The sequence below is a fragment of the Sardina pilchardus genome, chromosome 7 (assembly GCF_963854185.1).
Source record: "Sardina pilchardus chromosome 7, fSarPil1.1, whole genome shotgun sequence".
Lineage (NCBI taxonomy): Eukaryota > Metazoa > Chordata > Actinopteri > Clupeiformes > Clupeidae > Sardina > Sardina pilchardus.
Genome location: NC_085000.1, coordinates 33,437,337 through 33,457,336, shown reverse-complemented (window position 1 = coordinate 33,457,336; position 20,000 = coordinate 33,437,337). Strand labels below are relative to the sequence as shown.

The 20,000-nt window shown below is 43.3% G+C and overlaps 2 protein-coding genes across 3 annotated transcripts in view; both read right to left on the bottom strand.

The window, feature by feature from the left end:
• Nucleotides 1-9,592, bottom strand: part of LOC134087996 (NACHT, LRR and PYD domains-containing protein 3-like) — a 15,958-nt gene extending 6,366 nt beyond the window's left edge. Inside the window, exons 1-8 of the mRNA XM_062541884.1 lie at nt 9,453-9,592; nt 6,409-6,513; nt 5,954-6,064; nt 5,539-5,652; nt 3,746-3,859; nt 3,491-3,566; nt 3,001-3,205; nt 404-2,198 (exon numbers count right to left, since the gene is read on the bottom strand). Of these exons, the coding sequence (XP_062397868.1) occupies nt 404-2,198; nt 3,001-3,205; nt 3,491-3,566; nt 3,746-3,859; nt 5,539-5,652; nt 5,954-6,064; nt 6,409-6,452 (2,459 nt within the window). The 5' untranslated portion in view covers nt 6,453-6,513; nt 9,453-9,592. The remainder of the gene's footprint in view (nt 1-403; nt 2,199-3,000; nt 3,206-3,490; nt 3,567-3,745; nt 3,860-5,538; nt 5,653-5,953; nt 6,065-6,408; nt 6,514-9,452) is intronic.
• A 9,530-nt stretch (nt 9,593-19,122) lies between these two features.
• Nucleotides 19,123-20,000, bottom strand: part of LOC134087995 (NACHT, LRR and PYD domains-containing protein 12-like) — a 29,909-nt gene continuing 29,031 nt past the window's right edge. For both annotated transcript variants that reach the window (XM_062541882.1, XM_062541883.1), the window contains exons 12-13: nt 19,879-20,000; nt 19,123-19,631 (exon numbers count right to left, since the gene is read on the bottom strand). The exon at nt 19,879-20,000 is cut by the window's right edge and continues 52 nt beyond it. In XM_062541882.1, coding sequence (XP_062397866.1) covers nt 19,625-19,631; nt 19,879-20,000 — 129 coding nt within the window. In that variant the 3' untranslated portion in view covers nt 19,123-19,624. The remainder of the gene's footprint in view (nt 19,632-19,878) is intronic.

Below are 20,000 nucleotides of genomic sequence, written 5' to 3'. Positions count from 1 at the left end.
ATTGATGTTTCCCAACATCGCTTACAGCCCCTTTAAACACAGAAAATACTTCAGGTTTTTAAAGGTGAACTATGCAAGTTTTTTAGCTTAATTTGCTTGAACTGATCAGCTTCGGAGTCATTGGAATATTTATTTCACTTATTTCGGGTTGAATGATGGCTGTCTTACTTTCCTATAGCGCGTGTGAGTGGAAAAACCACGCTTGCAAGTTTGTGCCACCGGCCTGGTGTGTATTATTCCCCTGAAATAGCTGTACGAGTTGCTGTATTAATAAGAGATCATACTGATGCATGCTGAATCCCCCTATATTACTTACAGTCATAGTAACTGTGACCATAAACTATACAAATCCATAACATTAAATAACACAATCTCAATTAACGTATTTAGTCACTACACTCACTTGACTATTTTAGATGTTTTGACCACTGGCAGCATCCTCAGCAGACCTGCATCTGATCTGGCAGGTGATCCATATCCCCCATAATCCTGCAGGTTAAACTCCTCCAGTTCCTTATCTGACATCAGCAGCACAAAAGCCAGAGCTGACAGCTGGGAAAGAGAGGGATTCTTTCTGGATTTGTTGTCCTTCCTCAAGTAGCCCTGGACCTCCTCCACCAGAGAGTGGTCATTCAGTTCATTCAGACAGTGGAACAGGTTGATGCATCTCTCTGGGGTGGTGGTTTCTCTGATCTTCTGCTTGATGTACTTGACTGTTTCCTCTGTGTGTAATGAGCTGCTTCCTGACCTGGGATGCAGGTCTTGTAAGTGTTTCTGATTGGACTCCAATGAGAGGCCCAGAAGAAACCTCAGGAAAAGATCCAGGTGTCCATGCTCACTGTTTAATGCCAGATCCACTGCAGTCCTGTATAGGTCATTGATGTTTTCATGCTTTGTCTTCAGAAATGAAATAACAGTTCTTGGCTGTTGATCCAGTTTATTGATCCCTGTGTTCTGGAATTTGAGGAACACATATAGAGCTGCTAGAAACTCCTGAATGCTCAGATGAACAAAGCAGAACACTTTCCCCTGGTACAGCCCAGCCTCCTCTCTGAAGATCTGAGTGCACACTCCTGAGTACACTGATGCTTGTCTGACATCTATTCCACACTCTCTCAGATCCTTATCATAGAAGATCAGATTGCCCTTCTCCAGCTGTTGAAAAGCCAGTTTCCCCAGTGACAGAATGGTCTTCTGGTTCCACATGTTTTCATACTTCTGACTCCTATGTTTGGATTGTATGATCAGGAAGTGTGTGTACATTTGAGTCAAAGACTTTGGAATCTCTCCACTCTCTGCTTCAGTCATGATGCTCTCCAGAACAGTGGCTGCCATCCAACAGAAGACTGGAATGTGGCACATGATGTAGAGGCTCCGAGAGGACTTCAGGTGTGTGATGATTCTGTTTACCAGCTCCTCTTCTGTTATTTTCTTCCTGAAGTACTCCTCCTTCTGTGGGTCACTGAAACCCCGGACTTCTGTTACCTGATTCACACACTCTGGAGGGATTTGATTGGCTGCTGCTGGTCGGGAGGTGATCCAAACAAGAGCAGAGGGAAGCAGATTCCCCTGGATCAGGTTTGTGAGAAGGACATCCACAGAGGCAGATTCTGTTATGCTGTAGATGCATTCATTGTGCTGGAAATCCAGAGGAAGTCTGCTTTCATCCAGACCATCAAAGATGAAGGCAATGTTGTATCGGTCCTTGTTGGAGAAGGCAAAGTCTTTTGTTTCAGTGAAGAAATGATGAATGAAGTCCAAAAGGGTGAAGTTTTTATCTTTCATCTGATTCAACTCCCGAAAAGGAAGAGGAAATATGAAATGGATGTTTTGATTTGCTTTGTCTTCAGTCCAGTCCAGAATGAATTTCAGCACAGAGACTGTTTTTCCAATGCCAGCCACTCCCTTTGTAAGCACAGTTCTGATGGGTTTGTCCTGTCCAGGTAAGGCCTTGAAGATGTCCGTATATTTGATTGCTTTTTCCTCCGTTGTTACTTGTCTCTTGGATACCATCTCAATCTGTCTGACTTCATGTTCAGTATTCACCTCTACACTTTCCCCTTCTGTGATGTAAAGCTCTGTGTAGATCTTCTCCAGAAAAGTAGACTTTCCCTGCTTCGGAATGCCTTCACATACACTCTGACACTTCCTTGCTAGCCTATTTTTGAGCTCTTGTTGACATCTAGGAAGCAGCACATCTGGATATAAAGACACATAATTAAGTCAGATGTATTACAGAAGTATGTGAAGTGAGCCATTTCAGTAGCACATGTAGCCTTTATCAGAACATTTTGTGACAGATTACATCCTTTCATTAGTCATGGCAGTTTGTGCCTAAAGATCATTTGGTAACTTTCATCCAGTGAACTCATTAAAGAATCTTATGAAGACGTCAGAAATTATAGTTAAGAATAATATGACAATGGCCGGGTTTCCCAGATTCGTTAAGAAGCTCTTAAGTGCTAAGAACTTCTAAGGAGCGTTCTTAGAGCGTTCTTAAGGGGCATTCACATACGTCGCTACTCGCACATTGCTCCTCGCTTCCGTTAACTGTCAATCATCTCTATTCTACATTCTGATTCTGTACTTGCTTCACTCGCTTCACTCGCATCGCTGGAAGTTAAAATTATTTTAACTTCGTACCCGCCCACATCGCATCGCTAGTTCTCGCATCGCCTGTCCTGGCCACATTCAGCTAGAACACATTCACTTTACATTGACAGTTCTCGCTCAGAGATGGGCGAGTAGCGACGTATGTGAATGCAGCTTTAGAGCGTTCTTAGAGCGCTCCTAAGAAGTTCTTAGCACTTAAGTCTTAAGAGCTTCTTAACGAATCTGGGAAACCCGGCCAATATCTGTTATGAATTAAATTGCTCAAGGATTCCATAGATGTTTTAACCACTTCACTTCCAGTTTTTTTTAGTACTGATTGGATTAGATTTCACTGGAATAATTATCTGAGCATGACTAAGCTCAATAATTAATGAATAAATCACTCACATTTCTCCAGCTGCTGAGCGAGGATCTCCTGACTCATGTTCCTCAGGATGTGCACTGCAATCTTCAGAGCTCCATCTCTGGCATCTCTCTGGTCCTCCTCATCCTCCTCTTCATCACAAGGGGATTCTGGGTAATCATGACTCAGGAGCTTCTTGAGTCTCTTCAGTTCCGTCTTCATGAAGGTCATGACTTTTTCCTCAAGCTTCTGTTTCCCAAAAACAAGACATCCCATCAGTAATGAAATAAACTTTTTGATCAGCAAATATTCTCTATTTGCTAGTCCACAAACATTCTCTATTTCTTAATTGATTTCCAATTTATTACATAACACCATAACAAGACCTAAAACAAAGTAAAATAACTGCAGAATAATGTGTTTACAAGGTCATGATTATTCAGTTTTTGTCATCTGTGGATGAATATTTAACACACACACACACACACACACACACACACACACACACACACACACACACACACACACACACACCTTGAATAATGTAGACAGGTCTTCCTGATAGACTTTGCTGAGGGTCGGATTAATTGTTTGTTCTTCCTGTTGGATGCTGAAGGAAATATAAGGACAGCAGATCAGCAGTCAGCAGCGTTTATGTAAATGTATTGCCACAAATATCTGTGCATTACAAAGGAAATGCACAATAATGTATGTTATATCCACTAAATAAGGGGCAGCCGTGGCCTACTAGTTAGACCTAGACAATCTCCAGATGGAGACCATTCTTACCTGGCATCGTAATTACTCCCTCCCTCTCTGAAGTTGGGGGCCTTACCCTTTGACCGATCGCTCCTCATGGACACACAGCTGGGTGCAGGGGGGTGTGGCCTCTCATATACTGGCCTTCAGCAAAGTAAACACATCATACAGCAGAAACTCATTAACTGCAGGGTTCCAATAGAGCATTGTATCCCAACCTTTTTTCCTTGAAGACCCCCTTGCCTGTGTCTAAGACAAGCCAGCCCCCCTACCAAACTTCTACCCGCATACACACACCAGACATTCAGCAGTCGGAGTCTAGGGATGAATAACAAATGCTTAGCCTAGCCCGACCTGAAGGTTGCTTATGCAAGTTCAGAGGTCAGAGGTAATACATAGCTACATTCATTTAAATGTGGAACAAAAATATGTTTTAATTTGGATTATACAGATTTTTGATTACCCAACTGGGTGTGTTATTGGGATTTTGTGCATTGAATGTGCGCAAATATAATTTTGGTAATCTAACAACCTCAGCCCAGGCAACATTGAAATCTCTAGCGCCCCCTAGTGAAGTCCCTGGATTGGGACGGGTGTCGCTGGCTCCTTAAAGGTCTGGAACGGCTAACATCTTGGGCGAGAATGTCGTTCAAGCCAGCCAAGTGCAGGTCCCTTGTGCTGAGGAGGGGGAAAGTGGAGGACAAGTTCCGCTTCCACATAAACGGTCTTGAAATCCCATCTCTGGCAGAGAAGCCGGTGAGAAGCTCGGGGAAGATCTTTGACGCTTCTCTGAGAGACACACTGACTCGGAAAATCACTTGGTCAGAACTTTGGAGGTCAGAGCCAGCAAGACTCAAGTTCCTGATCCAGTCAGTGTATGATGTCCTCCCGAGTCCGTCTAACCTGCACTGCTGGGGGTTGGCAGAAACACCGTCAGCAAGAGGAACACTGGAGCACATCCTGAGTAGCTGCCCGAAAGCACTGGGAGAGGGGAAGTACAGGTGGCGCCATGACCAGGTGCTGAAGGTAGTAGCTGACACCATCTGTGCTGGAATCCAGCAAAGCAAGCACCAACCTCCAGCAAGGCAAAAGATCGCTTTCATCAGGGCTGGTCAGGAACCACAGTCACAGCCAAAGGTCCCAGGTGGTCTTTTATCCACAGCAGGTGACTGGCAGTTGAAGGTGGACCTGGGGAAGCAATTGAAGTTTCCGGAGCACATTGCCATCACGACACTCAGCTACTGGAACTAACAATCCCCTGGGAAGACCGGATCGAGGTGGCTTACGAGCGGAAGAAGGCTAAATACCTGGAACTGGTGGAGGACTGCAGGCTAAATGGGTGGAGGGCCCGCTGTGAACTAATCGAGGTTGGCTGCAGAGGATTCCCAGGACAGAGCCTGCATCGAGCACTCAGGCTCCTTGGAATCAGGGGGGCTCAAGAGAGAAAAGCCACCAAAAACATCTGTGAGGCAGCTGAGAAAGCCTCTAGGTGGCTGTGGATTAAGAAGGGTTTAGTGACATGGGACATGGTTTAGTGCGCTGCTTGGACACAAGCCCGGGGTCTGATCAGCCCCGTCTCTGTCGCCCAGGTGAGGGTGTCTGATGATCCAAGACCCGAAACACCCCGAGACCCTGGGTTCATCACTGAGGATGTGTCCAAGCTGCACCACTAAGGTGTTTGATAAAACTATACAAGATAAAATAACTACATGGATTATACAAATGTGCTGTCCATAAGAGACTCATACAAGTATGTGTCAACATTATGACAGAAAGTCACATGCTCATTATAATATTTCTTTCCAGATGGAGACCATTCTTACCTGGCATCGTAATGACTGCCTCCCTCTCTGAAGTTGGGGACCTTACCCTTTGACCAATCGCTCTTCATGGACACACAGCTGGGTGCAGGGGGGGGTGTCCTCTCATCCACTGGCCTTCAGCAAAGTAAACACATCATACAGCAGAAACTCATTAACTGCTCGGTTCCAACAGAGTAACAGTTCAAACAAGAAACAGCAATGAAAAAATTTTAAAAAATGCTGGCGTTTGACTGCCCTACTTATGAAGATATGATTTACACAAGATAAAATCACTACATGGATTATACAAGTGTACTGTCCATAAGAGACTCATACAAGTATGTGTCAACAAAAGATGACAGAAAGTCACATGCTCTGGCGTTCATATCTGCACACACATTCTAATCTTTCTTTCCAAATGGAGACCTGTTCTTACCTGGCATCGTAATGACTGCCTCCCTCTCTGAAGTTGGGGGCCTTACCCTTTGACCGATCGCTCTTCATGGACACACAGCTGGGTGCAGGGAGTGTCCTGTCATAAACTGGCCTTCAGCAAAGTAAACACATCATACAGCAGAAACTCATTAACTGCAGGGTTCTAATAGAGTATGTGATGTGATGAACTGAGTACATCTGATGTGGTGATTAGGGGCAGTTATTTAACTCCACAGTGAACCATGTGCTGTTCTGTGATCATGGTTCAGCTTGCTACAATCATGTGTTTAAATATTTAAAATGTTATACATGCCAGCACATACTATCATGTGTTTTCATTCTGCACCCAACTTGAGCTTTTGGAGTCTTGTATTGGCAAGAACTGAATATAGTACTTGACATCAGGGATCATGTTCATACTAGATCATGTATAATCCCAGTGAGAACAGAGCTCACCTTGAATGTCCATGGCCACCAGCAGAGGCTCCATGCTGACTCATATTGGAGGCAGAGCTGCAGTCACTTCCTCATCAGCACCATGAAGAACAGAATATTTGAGAACTGCAAAAAGAGAAAAACAAAACATGTGAAATAGCCTACAGTACAATGGCAGTGAACTGAGTAACTTTCAACACAGTTTCAGATTAACTTTAAAGCAGTGCTTCTCAAACTTTTCTAGACCAAGGACCATATAACCAATAAAGATCACTCCTACATAACCTGAAAAAACAATAGGCCTACTTTAACATGGAGTTTCATTTGATTGTCTTTTTTGCCCAAGTTATGTAAGTAAGCTAAGCTGTTTTCGATCATGCTGATCATTTTAACATAAAATACAAGTGCACACTGGCGTAGATATCAAATATTGCACCAGATTATATAATATTGCCTGCTGTTACTTCTTGTTTACTGGGCATGCTGGCAGCAGGCTGTTTGATGCAGTTATAATGGTTCTTAACCTCCTGAGACCCTGCGTCCTCATATGAGGACATTACATTTAGGCTCTGCTTTACCTTGTGCTTACTTTTTCTGAATAAAAACCTGTTGTCCTCATATGTGGACACTTCATTTTACCCTCTAGTGTTATCAGACACACAATACAATGTTTTGGGAAAAAGCAATATGGCGTCGATATCCACCTCCACGCTTTACCGGCATACGTGTGAGAACTATCGTCATGGTAACGTGCCAGTGAACGTTATTACATTTTTTTTTTTGTATATGTTTGTGAACAGTTGTAGTATGATATGGCATCAAGTTTCCCCCATTTCGATCATTGCAAACAGACCAGGACGTGTTTAACTTTCATGTCCTCATACGAGGACATCGGGACTGAAATGTACGCATAATTTCATTTTTAGGCTACATATTACATTGAAAATTGTCGTTCATTGGCCATATCAAACTACTGTAAAGCAATAATGGAAGTCAAAGTGTGGACATAGACATAATAGAGTAGCCTGAATAAATAAATCCATTGAAGGAATTACAAAAATAAATAAATAAACAAATAAGAAACAAATAGAGCAGAACTGTTTCGCTTCAATTGATTGTGGATAGACTTCTCTCCACATGGGTGTGACCCACACGCACAACTAACATTTACAAATAAACACTAAACTTAACCACATTAATAACAGGACATTTCTGTTCAATAAAAACAAACTGTTTTCTTAATAGTTGAATCTTAGGCACTTGGAGTACACACATGAATATTCACACTCTTTCTGGATTGGCAATCTCATTGTATTTTATGGTAATAGAGACCCAATGTCCTCATACGAGGACATCGTTTTTCTCAAAAACTACTTGATGTACAGAGGTGAAATTTTTTTTGTATGTTTATGAAGCCCTACTAAGCCAAAATAATTGAGTGAAATGAAAATTGCATTCAAATTTACATCCAGGGTCTCAGGAGGTGTGTTGTGTATTTAAAACTATTAGGCTATTCTTTTTCTAAACTATTTGTGTCCTCTTCTGTTCCTACAGTAGCAGAGCAGGAGTCTACTGTGCAGGCAGGAGACAAGCCAGATCCATGCGTACACCTGCTATTCCTAACCTAAGATGATGGGAGGAGGCGTGACAGGAGGTAGTGGGTTTACAGTGAGAGATCAAACCAGTTCCTGCAGCTTGAACAGGCACTGGGTGTGTTTGAATTATTTTCCTTGTAGCGTCCCTTTCTGCATTCCATTGTGGGGAGGAGTTCACCATGGCTAAATAACAATTATATTTCCTTGTCAACTGCATACGTAAGGTGGAAGATATTTAGGCACATCAAGTTTCTCATAAACTGGAACGTCAAGATACATAGCTTCATGATCTTGTTCAGTTCTGCACAGGAACCTAAAAGACCCAGAAGAAGGTAGAAGACCTAAAAAATGATTCAGCTGAGTCTATCTAATTTAATATTCATTGTTATTAAAAGACTGAGTTGCACACCTTTCAAGTATCACTACTGGGAGCTCATGTGTTTTCATACTATAAGGTGCTCTGAGGCCACAGACACAACAGCGATATAAAATATTATGCCCATCCACTTATCACCACTTATTGCCCCTTGTGTTCATTTGCTGTTATATGACCCCGAATCAGAATGTTCTTAAATGGAGGTGAAGCAGCACAGTGGTAAACATTCCCTGTCCCAACCTTTTTTGAAACATGTTGCTGACGTGAAATTCAAAATGATTTATATATTTTCCATGAAATGGTCGAACTTTTCATTTTCAACATTTGATATGTTATCCATGTTCTTTTGCTGCTAAATATGAGTTTACAAGACTTGTGTAATATTGTTCTGGTTTTTTTTTGCATTTTACTCAACATTCCAATTTTCTGATTTGGGGTTGTATTTGAATTGCCAAAACTGTCTTGCTTAGAACTACTGCTATCCGCCACATTCATTATTGTTATTTATTGAAGTTTACAAAGGTGTGTGCAGTGCATGGTCTAAAGACCCCACAGACAGAGCCGATTTTTCGGACGTATTTTCATGTAGGCTAGGCTATTTGTTTAACATTCGTATTGTTGTTGTTGATGTTGTTGTTGTTGTTGTTGTTGTTGTTGTTGCAATGGTAATCCTGCTTAGTAGCCTCTGAGAGGAGTCGCAGGTTCAGACTCTCGTATTGAACAGGATTAGTATTACAACAACACACACAACAGCGTAAAACTAACTGCCTCACCACGGTCTAAACCCAGCTCACGTGCCCTATTAGTGGCTGAACAATCCAATTTTTGATGAATTCTGCTTCACAATGAAGGAAAAATCATCGACATCGAAGGATCAAAAAGTGCTGTCCGAACGCTTGAATTCTATGCAAATGTACATTTCGTAACTAAACATTCTACTAAGGGCAGACTTGGGGAGGAAACTATGTACTTAATGAAGAACTGTTTAACAAATAAATACGCAAGTCATAAAAATGCAAACCATAAGCTAATTTAGTTTCATAGAAAGTCAAAAAAAGCTCAGTTAAGAGGAAGAGACAGATGAAATGTCTTACTTTAGTGGATGAAACTCCATCTTCTCCCATGTCAGACGTTAAACTGAACAGGTTAAACTTGCTGGAAGAGAGATATGAAACTAAGCAACCAGACCGGTCTTGCAACAAGATACAATACCCATGTGATAGGCAAAACACAAAAATGTTCAATCTTAGAAGATTGAGCTAGTATGGTGAAAACCAGACTAACTGAGGAGGTCATCTTTGGCCAACTTCAACCTACTATTGCTCCAGTTGTTATACACCAGGAAGTCATGAAACGGTCTGACTCTTTAAATATTTAGGGCTGTATGTGGACAGTGCCCTCTCCTGGAGTGCCCATGTGGACTAGCTGTGCTGCAAGTTACAGAAAAGAATCTGCTTTCTGAGGAGACTTCGAACATTTGGAGCCAGTGCTGCTATCTTGGAGCAGTTCTACACAGCCATGATCCAAAGTGTACTATGGTACGGTAGCTCAATGTGGTTCCATGGCCTTTCAGTACAGCTGAGTAACAAGATATTGAGGGTTCTTAACATCTGCTCCAAGATTGTGGGCCATTTAGTGGAGAACAAATTCACTGAACTTTGTGAAAAAAAAAAAAAACAGACTGTACAACTTGCTGACAAAATCTCTATGGACCCAGCTCATGCGTTGAGCAGTGAGTTTGAGCTTTTGCCTTCTGGGAGGAGCTTCAGGGTGCCTTGCCACAGGAACAGATACCAGAACTCCTCTGTGCCACACTCCATCACACTCCTAAACCAGAGGAGATCATCTGAACACTTTAAATATTTCAAATAGATTACAGATTACCCTGGGGCAGCCGTGGCCTACTGGTTAGGGTTTCAGGCTTGTAACCGGCGGGTTGCCGGTTCGATCCCCGACCAGTCCACGGCTGAAGTGACTTTGAGCAAGGCACCTAACCCCTCACTGCTCCCTGAGCACCGCTGGTTGGGCAGGCAGCTCACTGCTCTGGGTTAGTGTGTGATTCACCTCCCTGTGTGCTGTGTGTGTGTTCACTAATTGGGTTAAATGCAGAGAAATTAATTTCCCTCACAGGATCAAAAAAGTATATATATGCTATTCCACTCTATTCTTGATATCATTTTTGAATTTGTGTCTGTGTCTTGTCATCTGGCAGATTATGTGAACCAAATTTCCGTTTTACGGACAAATAAAGTTGTATCTTATCTATCTTATCAAAGCAGAACTGGCACCTTGGTATCAGAGGAACTGTGCTTGCAGGGGGCTATGGCATAGACACACACCCACAGGCTTACACACACACACACACACACACACACACACACACACACACAGGCTTATACAGTATGTGTCACATTATAATACACTCACGGTCTGACTCACATACATGCACGCGCACACACACACACACACACACACACACACACACAGCTGTAACGTGTGCTTCCTGTGGTTCTGGCTCCACAGGTCCGTGTTCTATGAGAAGGAGGTTCCGGTGGTGTTCATCCACCCCCTCAGAACCGGCCTGTTCCGGATCAAACTGCACAGAACGGCTGGCAAGTTCAGCCTGGCACTCCCCCTAGTGGACGGGATGGTGGTCAGCAGGAGAGCACTGGGTAAGTGCTCACGCACACACACACACACACACACACACACACACACACACACACACATACACTCTCACACACACACACACCACACACACACGCACGCACGCACACACACACACACACACACACACACAGAAGAGCACTGGGTAAGTGTGTTTCAGGTTGGATGTGTGTGTGTGGATGTGGATGTTACATTAGCAACTAATCACAGAAAGAATCACAAGAAACACACACACACACACACACACACACACATACAAAAAACATACTGTACATACATACATACGCACATTCACACACACACACACACACACACACACACACACACACACACACACATACACACACACACACACACACACACACACACACACATACACTCTCACACACACACACACACACACACACACACACACACACACACGCACACACACACATACACTCTCACACACACACACACACACACACACACTCAGTGCATGAACTCTCATACATACCCCAGAAGAGCTGATCAAAAGTCTACTGTAGTGTACTGAAGCACAAATTCAAGTGCACTATTTGTGGTGTGTGTGTGTGTGTGTGTTCAGGCTCTCTGGTGCGCCAGACGGTGGTGAACGTGTGTCGTCGGCGGCGACTGGAGAGTGACTCGTACAGCCCGCCCCACGTGAGGAGGAAGCAGAAGATCGCCGAGATCGCCCAGAGATACCGCAGCCACCAGCTGGAGCCAGAGTTCTACACCGGCCTCTTCCAGGAGCCCTGCCACTGACACACACACACACACACACACACACACACACACACACACACACACACACACACACACACACACACACACACACACACACACACACACACACACACTGCAGCCAGCAGCTGGAACCCCAGTTCTACATCTCCCTCTTTCAAGAGCCACTGACACACACACACACACACACACACACACACACACACACACATACACACACACATTCTTACCCAGCCAGCAGCTCGTACCTGAGTTCTAAACCTCTTTCAAGAGCCAGTGACACACACACACACACGTACACACACACACACACACGTACACAGGTGCAGGCATTACCCTGTGCTATCACACTGATCCCCACACCGGTGCAAGACTACTGTCGGATGTAGGGTGCAGTCCAGTACTGGAGACCAATCTCATGAGAATACTGTGTGTGTGTGTGTGTGTGTGTGTTTGTGAAGCCATAGAGGTGTTGATACATACACACAGACACACACTCCTCATCAGCCTCAGTAATGACCTTTGTAGATGGAATAGAACACATGACATTTGACCTTCATCACATTTTATCACAGCAGTGACCTTTGACCTTCCACTCCCCACTTCCTGTTTCACCTTATCACCTTTGACACACCACACACACACACACACACACACACACACACACCTCACCCACTGTGCTGAGGTCAGAATAAGGTCATGATCACTAATGAGGATGCATTTGATCATTAAATTCAGTTTTAATTCAGTTTGATTAAGGACTTCATTCAGTCCTAATTCAGTCTTAATTCAGTTTGATTAAGGACTTCATTCAGTCCTAATTCAGTCTTAATTCAGTTTTATTAAGGACTTCATTCAGTTCTAATTCAGTCTTAATTCAGTTTATTAAGGACCTCATACAGTCCTAATTCAGTCTTAATGAGTCTTAATTCAGTTCTAATTCAGTCTTAATTCAGTTTTTATTTTGTCAGAACAGTCAGGGCCCTTCTCTGGCTGACCTTGTGGTTACCTTGGTAACAAGTCTGCTGTATCATCCAACATGGAGACTTTTCTATTTAAACCGCTCACAAAAAGTAAGGAAACTTGACTTTGGCCCATTATATCTCCCCTTTAGTAACACCAACCAGTAAAGTGTTTCATATCATTTTTATCGTTGATTTGTCACCTTTACAATGAGGTATAGCTTGTAAGCATAGGGCAATCATGGAATGAGCAACACAAGCAAACGTGTAAGTAGTGCCAACGAAAAATGTGCCAAAATGGCCTGTTATGCTGTTGGAATTCACCTTTGTTACTTGAAGCATTGACGATTGCACTCTCCCACAGAAATGAGGAAAACAAAACATGTTAGGCATACATTTGTTCATTTTATACTCAGTGTCAGGGTCCTCAGTAGTGTGTAGAGGATCCATATGCAGCCACAACAGCTTGGCACCTTCTTCTCATGCAGGTCACCAACCTGGCTTTACATTCTGCTGTGGGGTGACTCTAACTGGAAAGACAGACCTTGTTATCATTGAAGGCAATCATCATGCAGTTAGATACCGGGATGAGATTCTGGAGCCAGTGGCAATTCCATATCTCCAGAATATGGGACCAATTGCCATCCTCCAGAATGACAACGCTCGCCCCCATAGAGCTGGGATCATCAGAGTACCTCCAGAATTTGGGAGTGGAGAGGATCGAATGGCCTGCCGTGAACACTTGTGGGATCAGCTTGGGCGTGCTGTACGTGCCAGAGTCACCAACAAAACCAGGTTGGCTGACAACAGATCCTTATCGAGGAATGGAATTCCATCCCACAGGAGAATGTAGCCAGGTTGGTGACCAGCATGAGAAGAAGGTGCCAAGCTGTTGTGGCTGCATATGGATCCTCTACACCAGGCCTATTCAACTAGCGGCCCGCGGGCCAGATGTGGCCCGCTTCAAATTTCCTGTGGCCCGCGTCTCTCGTCATGAGAATGAACTCGCTTTGACGGGTGTGCATGGATCTTCATATGATTGGCGAGTAGCGCACTGTCAGCCCGCCCTTATTGGCCAGACTAATTCTTCCAGTTATCTTCACTCAGAGAACACAGCACATCACTACACAAACTGACATTTCCAAATGTGTAACTAGTTTTAAATGTTATCATTAAATGTTGATTAAATTACGATTTCTTACCGTTAAGATTCTAAACCTCGAGCGTGCGCAAATCTAAAATGAATCATACCCGGTCTCCGTTCCTCCGAGCCCTCGGGAAAGTTAGAGAAGGAGCTGTGGTTTGTAGAGAATTGCCTCTTGGCTTTATATTCCTTCTTCACAGCGATGGATTCGTTGCACAATAAACATGAAAGTCTCGTACTTGTTGCAGAGGGTAAAATTAACGATTCTCGTTGTCAATTAGACGTTTCTTTAGACAGAGCCATCTTCACTCCACTCGTGGGAATGTTATTGTTTGTGATTTGCGCAGGCTCGAAGTTTAGAATCTTTGGCGGTAAGAAATCGTGAAATAGATAAACAGAGGCAGAGCTGGCATTACTTTTTCTTTAAATTCAAGTATATTTGAGAGATTGGCGCTGTAGGCTACTGTGTGTGTTTGAAACACTTATGAGCCTAATTATCTTGAAGTAGGCTAGTTAAATCAACACTGCAATTTTTCCCACTGATGCATGATATGGCAGCTATCAGACATCAGGTATGAAATAGCCTATGGTTAGCCTGGGTGTTTTCAAATACTTGTATAGTTTGTGTGGCAGCCTATCACCTGTCTGAGAAGATTTTTTTTATGGATATGGATAATAGGCTGTGTTCTTAGTTTCTATGCCAGTGTATAAAATTCAATTGAATTGAACTGAATTTTACTCTGATTTTATCAAATATTGTTGGATACAATTATTTTGCGGCGTCTTATTTTATGCGGCCCCTGAAAACCCAGTGATTTTTCCATTCGGCCCTCTTGGTACTGAAGTTGAATAGCCCTGCTCTACACGCTACTGAGGACCCTGACACTGAGTATAAAATGAACAAATGTATGCCTAACATGTTTTGTTTTCCTCATTTCTGTGGGGGAGTGCAATCGTCAATGCTTGAAGTAACAAAGGTGAATTCCAACAGCATAACAGGCCATTTTGGCACATTTTTCGTTGGCACTACTTACACGTTTGCTTGTGTTGCTCATTCCATGATTGCCCTATGCTTACAAGCTATACCTCATTGTAAAGGTGACAAATCAACGTTAAAAATGATATGAAACACTTTACTGGTTGGTATTACTAAAGGGGAGATATAATGGGCCAAAGTCAAGTTTCCTTACTTTTTGTGGGCAGTTTATTTATTTCTTCACTCTGCACTGCTCTCATGTACACTGTTTCAACTACTCAGAGGTGATGGCACACACACACACACACACACACACACAGACACACACACCAGTGACCAACTACAGACATCCCACACAGTGCCCTCACTGCTTCATTGGGTGTGTGTGTGTGTGTGTGTGAGATGATATTTCGAGGCCCTCGTGTCATCAGAATGAATACTGTGTGGAGGGACTTCCTGTTAGCAGTCACATGACCAGACAACTTGCTTCCTATTGGTCGAGGGACACTGGACTCACATGTGTATCTTTAAGCAATTTAGCAACTGATGACATCATCATTTGAAGTTTACTTTCTTTTTGTTCTTCACTGTTTACTTAAAACTACTGTTTACGTTGTAAGACTCTCTAAAAGGGAGCATTCCAATTGCCGCCGACTTGTTTACATACTCACACACACACACACACACACACACACACACACACACACACACACATAGACATGCAGGAAAATGTAGACACGCGTATACACACACACATGTATTGAAGAACATACACAGACACACACAGGACACAAACATACATAGACTCCCCTGTATGTATACTGAAACACACAAGCGCACACACACACACACACACACACACACACACACACACACACACACACACACACACACACACACACACATTGAAGGCCCATGGCCCTGCTGAAGTGTGGGTTACTGTTTTGTTTACACTATAATGTGATTCAGAGTGATCATATTTTACTGATTATGATTATTTTATTGATTAGGTTTTACAATCATATTTTACGATCGTTTAATGATGTATTTTATGAACATATTTCACGATAATGCTTTATGATGATTAATATGTTATGATCTTTCATGTATGTCCACTGAAGAGATCTTTATGTGCACATATCTGCTCAGAATACACACACACACACACACATACACACTCACACACATACATTATCTGCTCAGAATATACACACACACACACACACACTCACACACATACATTATCTGCTCAGAATACACACACACACACACACACACACACACACACACACACACACACACACACACACACACACATACACATACACACATATCTACTCAGAATACACACACACACGCCTGCTCAGGAGGCGTGATCGACACGTCTGCCTGCTTATCACATGACCTGAGGCTCTGCTACGATCAGAACCGGGCCTCCGACACACACACACACACACACACACACACACACACACACACACACACACACACACACACACACACACAGCCTTATGGGAGATCATAACCAGGCCTCAGCCACATGTGAGCCGGGTCGGTCCCAGATACTGACAGAGCAACTCTACTCTTCTCTTCTTCTTTTCTTCTCCTTTTTCATCTGTTCATCTGTTCTCTTCTGTTGACGTGTGTGTGTGTGGCACCAGTTGGAAAAGGATGAGAATAAAACTTTATCTTTCAGACTTTGGCAAGTTGCAGCATTTCTGTCATGCTTGTGTGTGTCTGTGTCTGTGTCTGTGTCTGTGTCTGTGTCTGTGTCTGTGTCTGTGTGTGGTGTGGCCTGTAGAGGTGTTGGTGTGACTACATCCATCCTACAGTGTGGGTGTGTGGGTGTGTTGTGCTGATGATTTGTTATTGACTGAAGGTGAGTGTTTTAGAAGTCGAAGATTGGGGAGGGGAATTCCAAAACGTTTGACGTGAAACAGCTTTGCATATTTATTGTCATATATATATATTCTCATCTGACAGTTTTGCATGGAAAATAAGTATCAAATAAGCTAACTGGAAAAAAGACCATGCCAATCTATAGGTATGGTGAAGGGTATGTGATCTTATTTCATGGATCAGGAATCAGGGTGGATAGTATCCTGGATCCATGACATAAGCAGGTAAAATAATAATAATAATACTAAAGACTTTATGAGTCCACAGATGTGGAGATTTGTCTTTGGCACCACAGGTAATTGTTAAAAACATAAATACAATAAATATATCAAAGACAGTTAATAAATACATAAACAACTCACAGTCACAAAACAGAAGCAGCAGAGTATACAAATATGAAAAAGCATATTTTGAATTTAGAAGTGTTATTGCAGTTGAATTATTTTTTGTAAATGTTTTTTGTTGCAGTTGCAGCTCCAAAAAACGTCTACCTTAGGGCATTTTAATGAACTCCCTAAACAAGGGATGCATAGAATTAGAAACTATTTGTTGAGCTTTTTGTTTAACTTGTGTTTCATAGCACAGACGCAGCTGTTTCTGACCTTTCCCTATAATTGTACTTGCCGTGTTCACAATTTTTGTTAATTTGTTCTTGTAAAAGTTAGCAGCAGGTTTGATATTCGCTGGATATTTGTTTTTGAAAGACATTTTCTCATTCTGATTGCTGTTGTAGTTGCCAATGGTAGGCTGCTAGTTACTACAGGTGAAGTTTTGCTGATACCTGCCATTGTGGTGAAACAGTACACATTTAAATGTTTGAAATATGCACCAAAAACCAATAATTATATAGCCTTCAGAGACCATCATCCATCTGCAGGTTCACATGACTCCATGGTGCCCCCCCACCCCCCCCCCCCCCTGTTCTACACACACACACACACACACACACACTCCCCCCTCCTCGTGCTGCTCTAGCAGGACATTGTCCAACCCACTATAACACCCAGAATGCATCAGTCCCCTCTGACCACTGCAGCAAAGATCGTATAGTAAGGAAGATGAATCATAAAAGGGGTTTTCAATGGAATGAAATGGTGCCCACTTCCGCCTCCTATCTGGGCGTGATCAGTGACGAGTAATCGATTTAGACCAGTGTAGAAGCAGCAGAAGCAGTGTGCCGTTGATAACAGGTGGCCTGCGCAACTAGCGGAGACAGGTCAGGTCAGGAGGGACAGGACGATTTTAATGTGGGAATGTTAGAAAGACGTGTGCCTTGTAGAATATGGGTTCGTTACTTGCATTGCTGAATGTAGGGCTAAGGGAATGGTCATAATCCGAGATAAGGTTTATTTCTCCCGTTTGCCTCCCGTTTGCCTCCTAAATGGGAGTGGCACTACGTCACAGGGTAACCGGAATTGACCCTCATATGACTTGTCTCACTTTATAAACCGTCTCTGACTGCAGTGCTGTGTGTGCTTCCTGTGGGACCTCTGACCCCTTCTGCTGGTGCTGTAGGAGTACACACACACACACACACACACACACACACACGCACGCACGCACGCACATACACACACACGCACACACGCACACACACACACACACACAAATCACCTAAACCATCAGCAGCTGCAGCTTCTCACACACCCCTGCAGTCCAGTGTTCTTTAGTGATGTGGTCAGTGTGTGTGTTAGTGTTCTTGTAGTCCAGGGTTCTTTAGTGTTGTGGGTGCATGTTAGTGTTCTTGTAGTCCAGGGTTCTTTAGTGTTGTGTGTGTGTTAGTGTTCTTGTACTCCAGGGTTCTTTAGTGTTGTGGGTGCATGTTAGTGTTCTTGTAGTCCAGGGTTCTTTAGTGTTGTGGGTGCATGTGAGTGTTCTTGTAGTCCAGGGTTCTTTAGTGTTGTGGGTGCATGTTAGTGTTCTTGTAGTCCAGGGTTCTTTAGTGTTGTGGGTGCATGTTAGTGTTCTTGTAGTCCAGGGTTCTTTAGTGTTGTGGTCAGTGTGTGTGTTAGTGTTCTTGTAGTCCAGGGTTCTTTAGTGTTGTGGGTGCATGTTAGTGTTCTTGTAGTCCAGGGTTCTTTAGTGTTGTGGGTGCATGTGAGTGTTCTTGTAGTCCAGGGTTCTTTAGTGTTGTGGGTGCATGTTAGTGTTCTTGTAGTCCAGGGTTCTTTAGTGTTGTGGGTATATGTTAGTGTTCTTGTAGTCCAGGGTTCTAGGCCTCATGTGGTCTCTGCTGTCTCCCTCCCTACAGATGCCATATGGGTTCTGTCCACTAGAGGGCACTGGAATGCAGAACTGGGTCCCCACCTGTAACACCTTCCCCTGCTGTGTTTGTGCATGTTGATGATGATGATGATACCCACATAGTGGAAATGTTAGTGGTGAGGTGTAGCTGTGTACCCAGCTATAACAGACTGGTATGTTAACTAGAGGGGATTCCATAGTGCATCTGTAGGTGCTTGATCTAGAGAGGAGGAGTGTGCAGGGCTTTGGAAGTAGTCAGTGATGGCACTCATCAACACTGTAGGGTAGCACATTTTATTCACATATTACATAAAATCAGAGCACACACTAATTTATCACTTTTCAATATTGGTTTCATCATTGGTATTGATTATATATCATGATACAAAACGGCCCCTTTAAAGTGTGGCAGTGAGCAGTTGACCCAAATGATGAGTGGAGCAGCTGGAGGATCATCTGGTCCTGAGTGTCTGGAAACTGCAGCATCTGCAGCAGCTGTGCTCCATCACACTGATGGATGACTGATGCAGCATCTGCAGCAGCTGTGCTCCATCACACTGATGGATGACTGATGCAGCATCTGCAGCAGCTGTGCTCCATCACACTGATGGATGACTGATGGCTCTACACTTAACACCTGTTGAGGAGATTAGTCAGATTGCATCATGCTCAGTATGAGGGTTCTCCATCAGGATTCCTCAACACTGACGTGTGTAAACATGCAGAACACTGATGACTCATTAAAGGTTCTCCAGTTAAAACCTACTAAGTATATTGGACACATCACACAGATGACAATAGTGTACGCAAAACACACACTGACATGTTAATAAGCACAGTGGATAACCTGGATTGTGATTATATGTGCTGTATTCATTACTTACTTTAGTTCAGTCAGTTTATATGTGGGGTCTCTCTGTAGAGCAGAGAGCAGCTTCACTCCAGACTGCTGCAGTGGGTTGTATCTCAGGTCCAGCTGTCTCAGACTGGAGGGGTTTGATCTGAG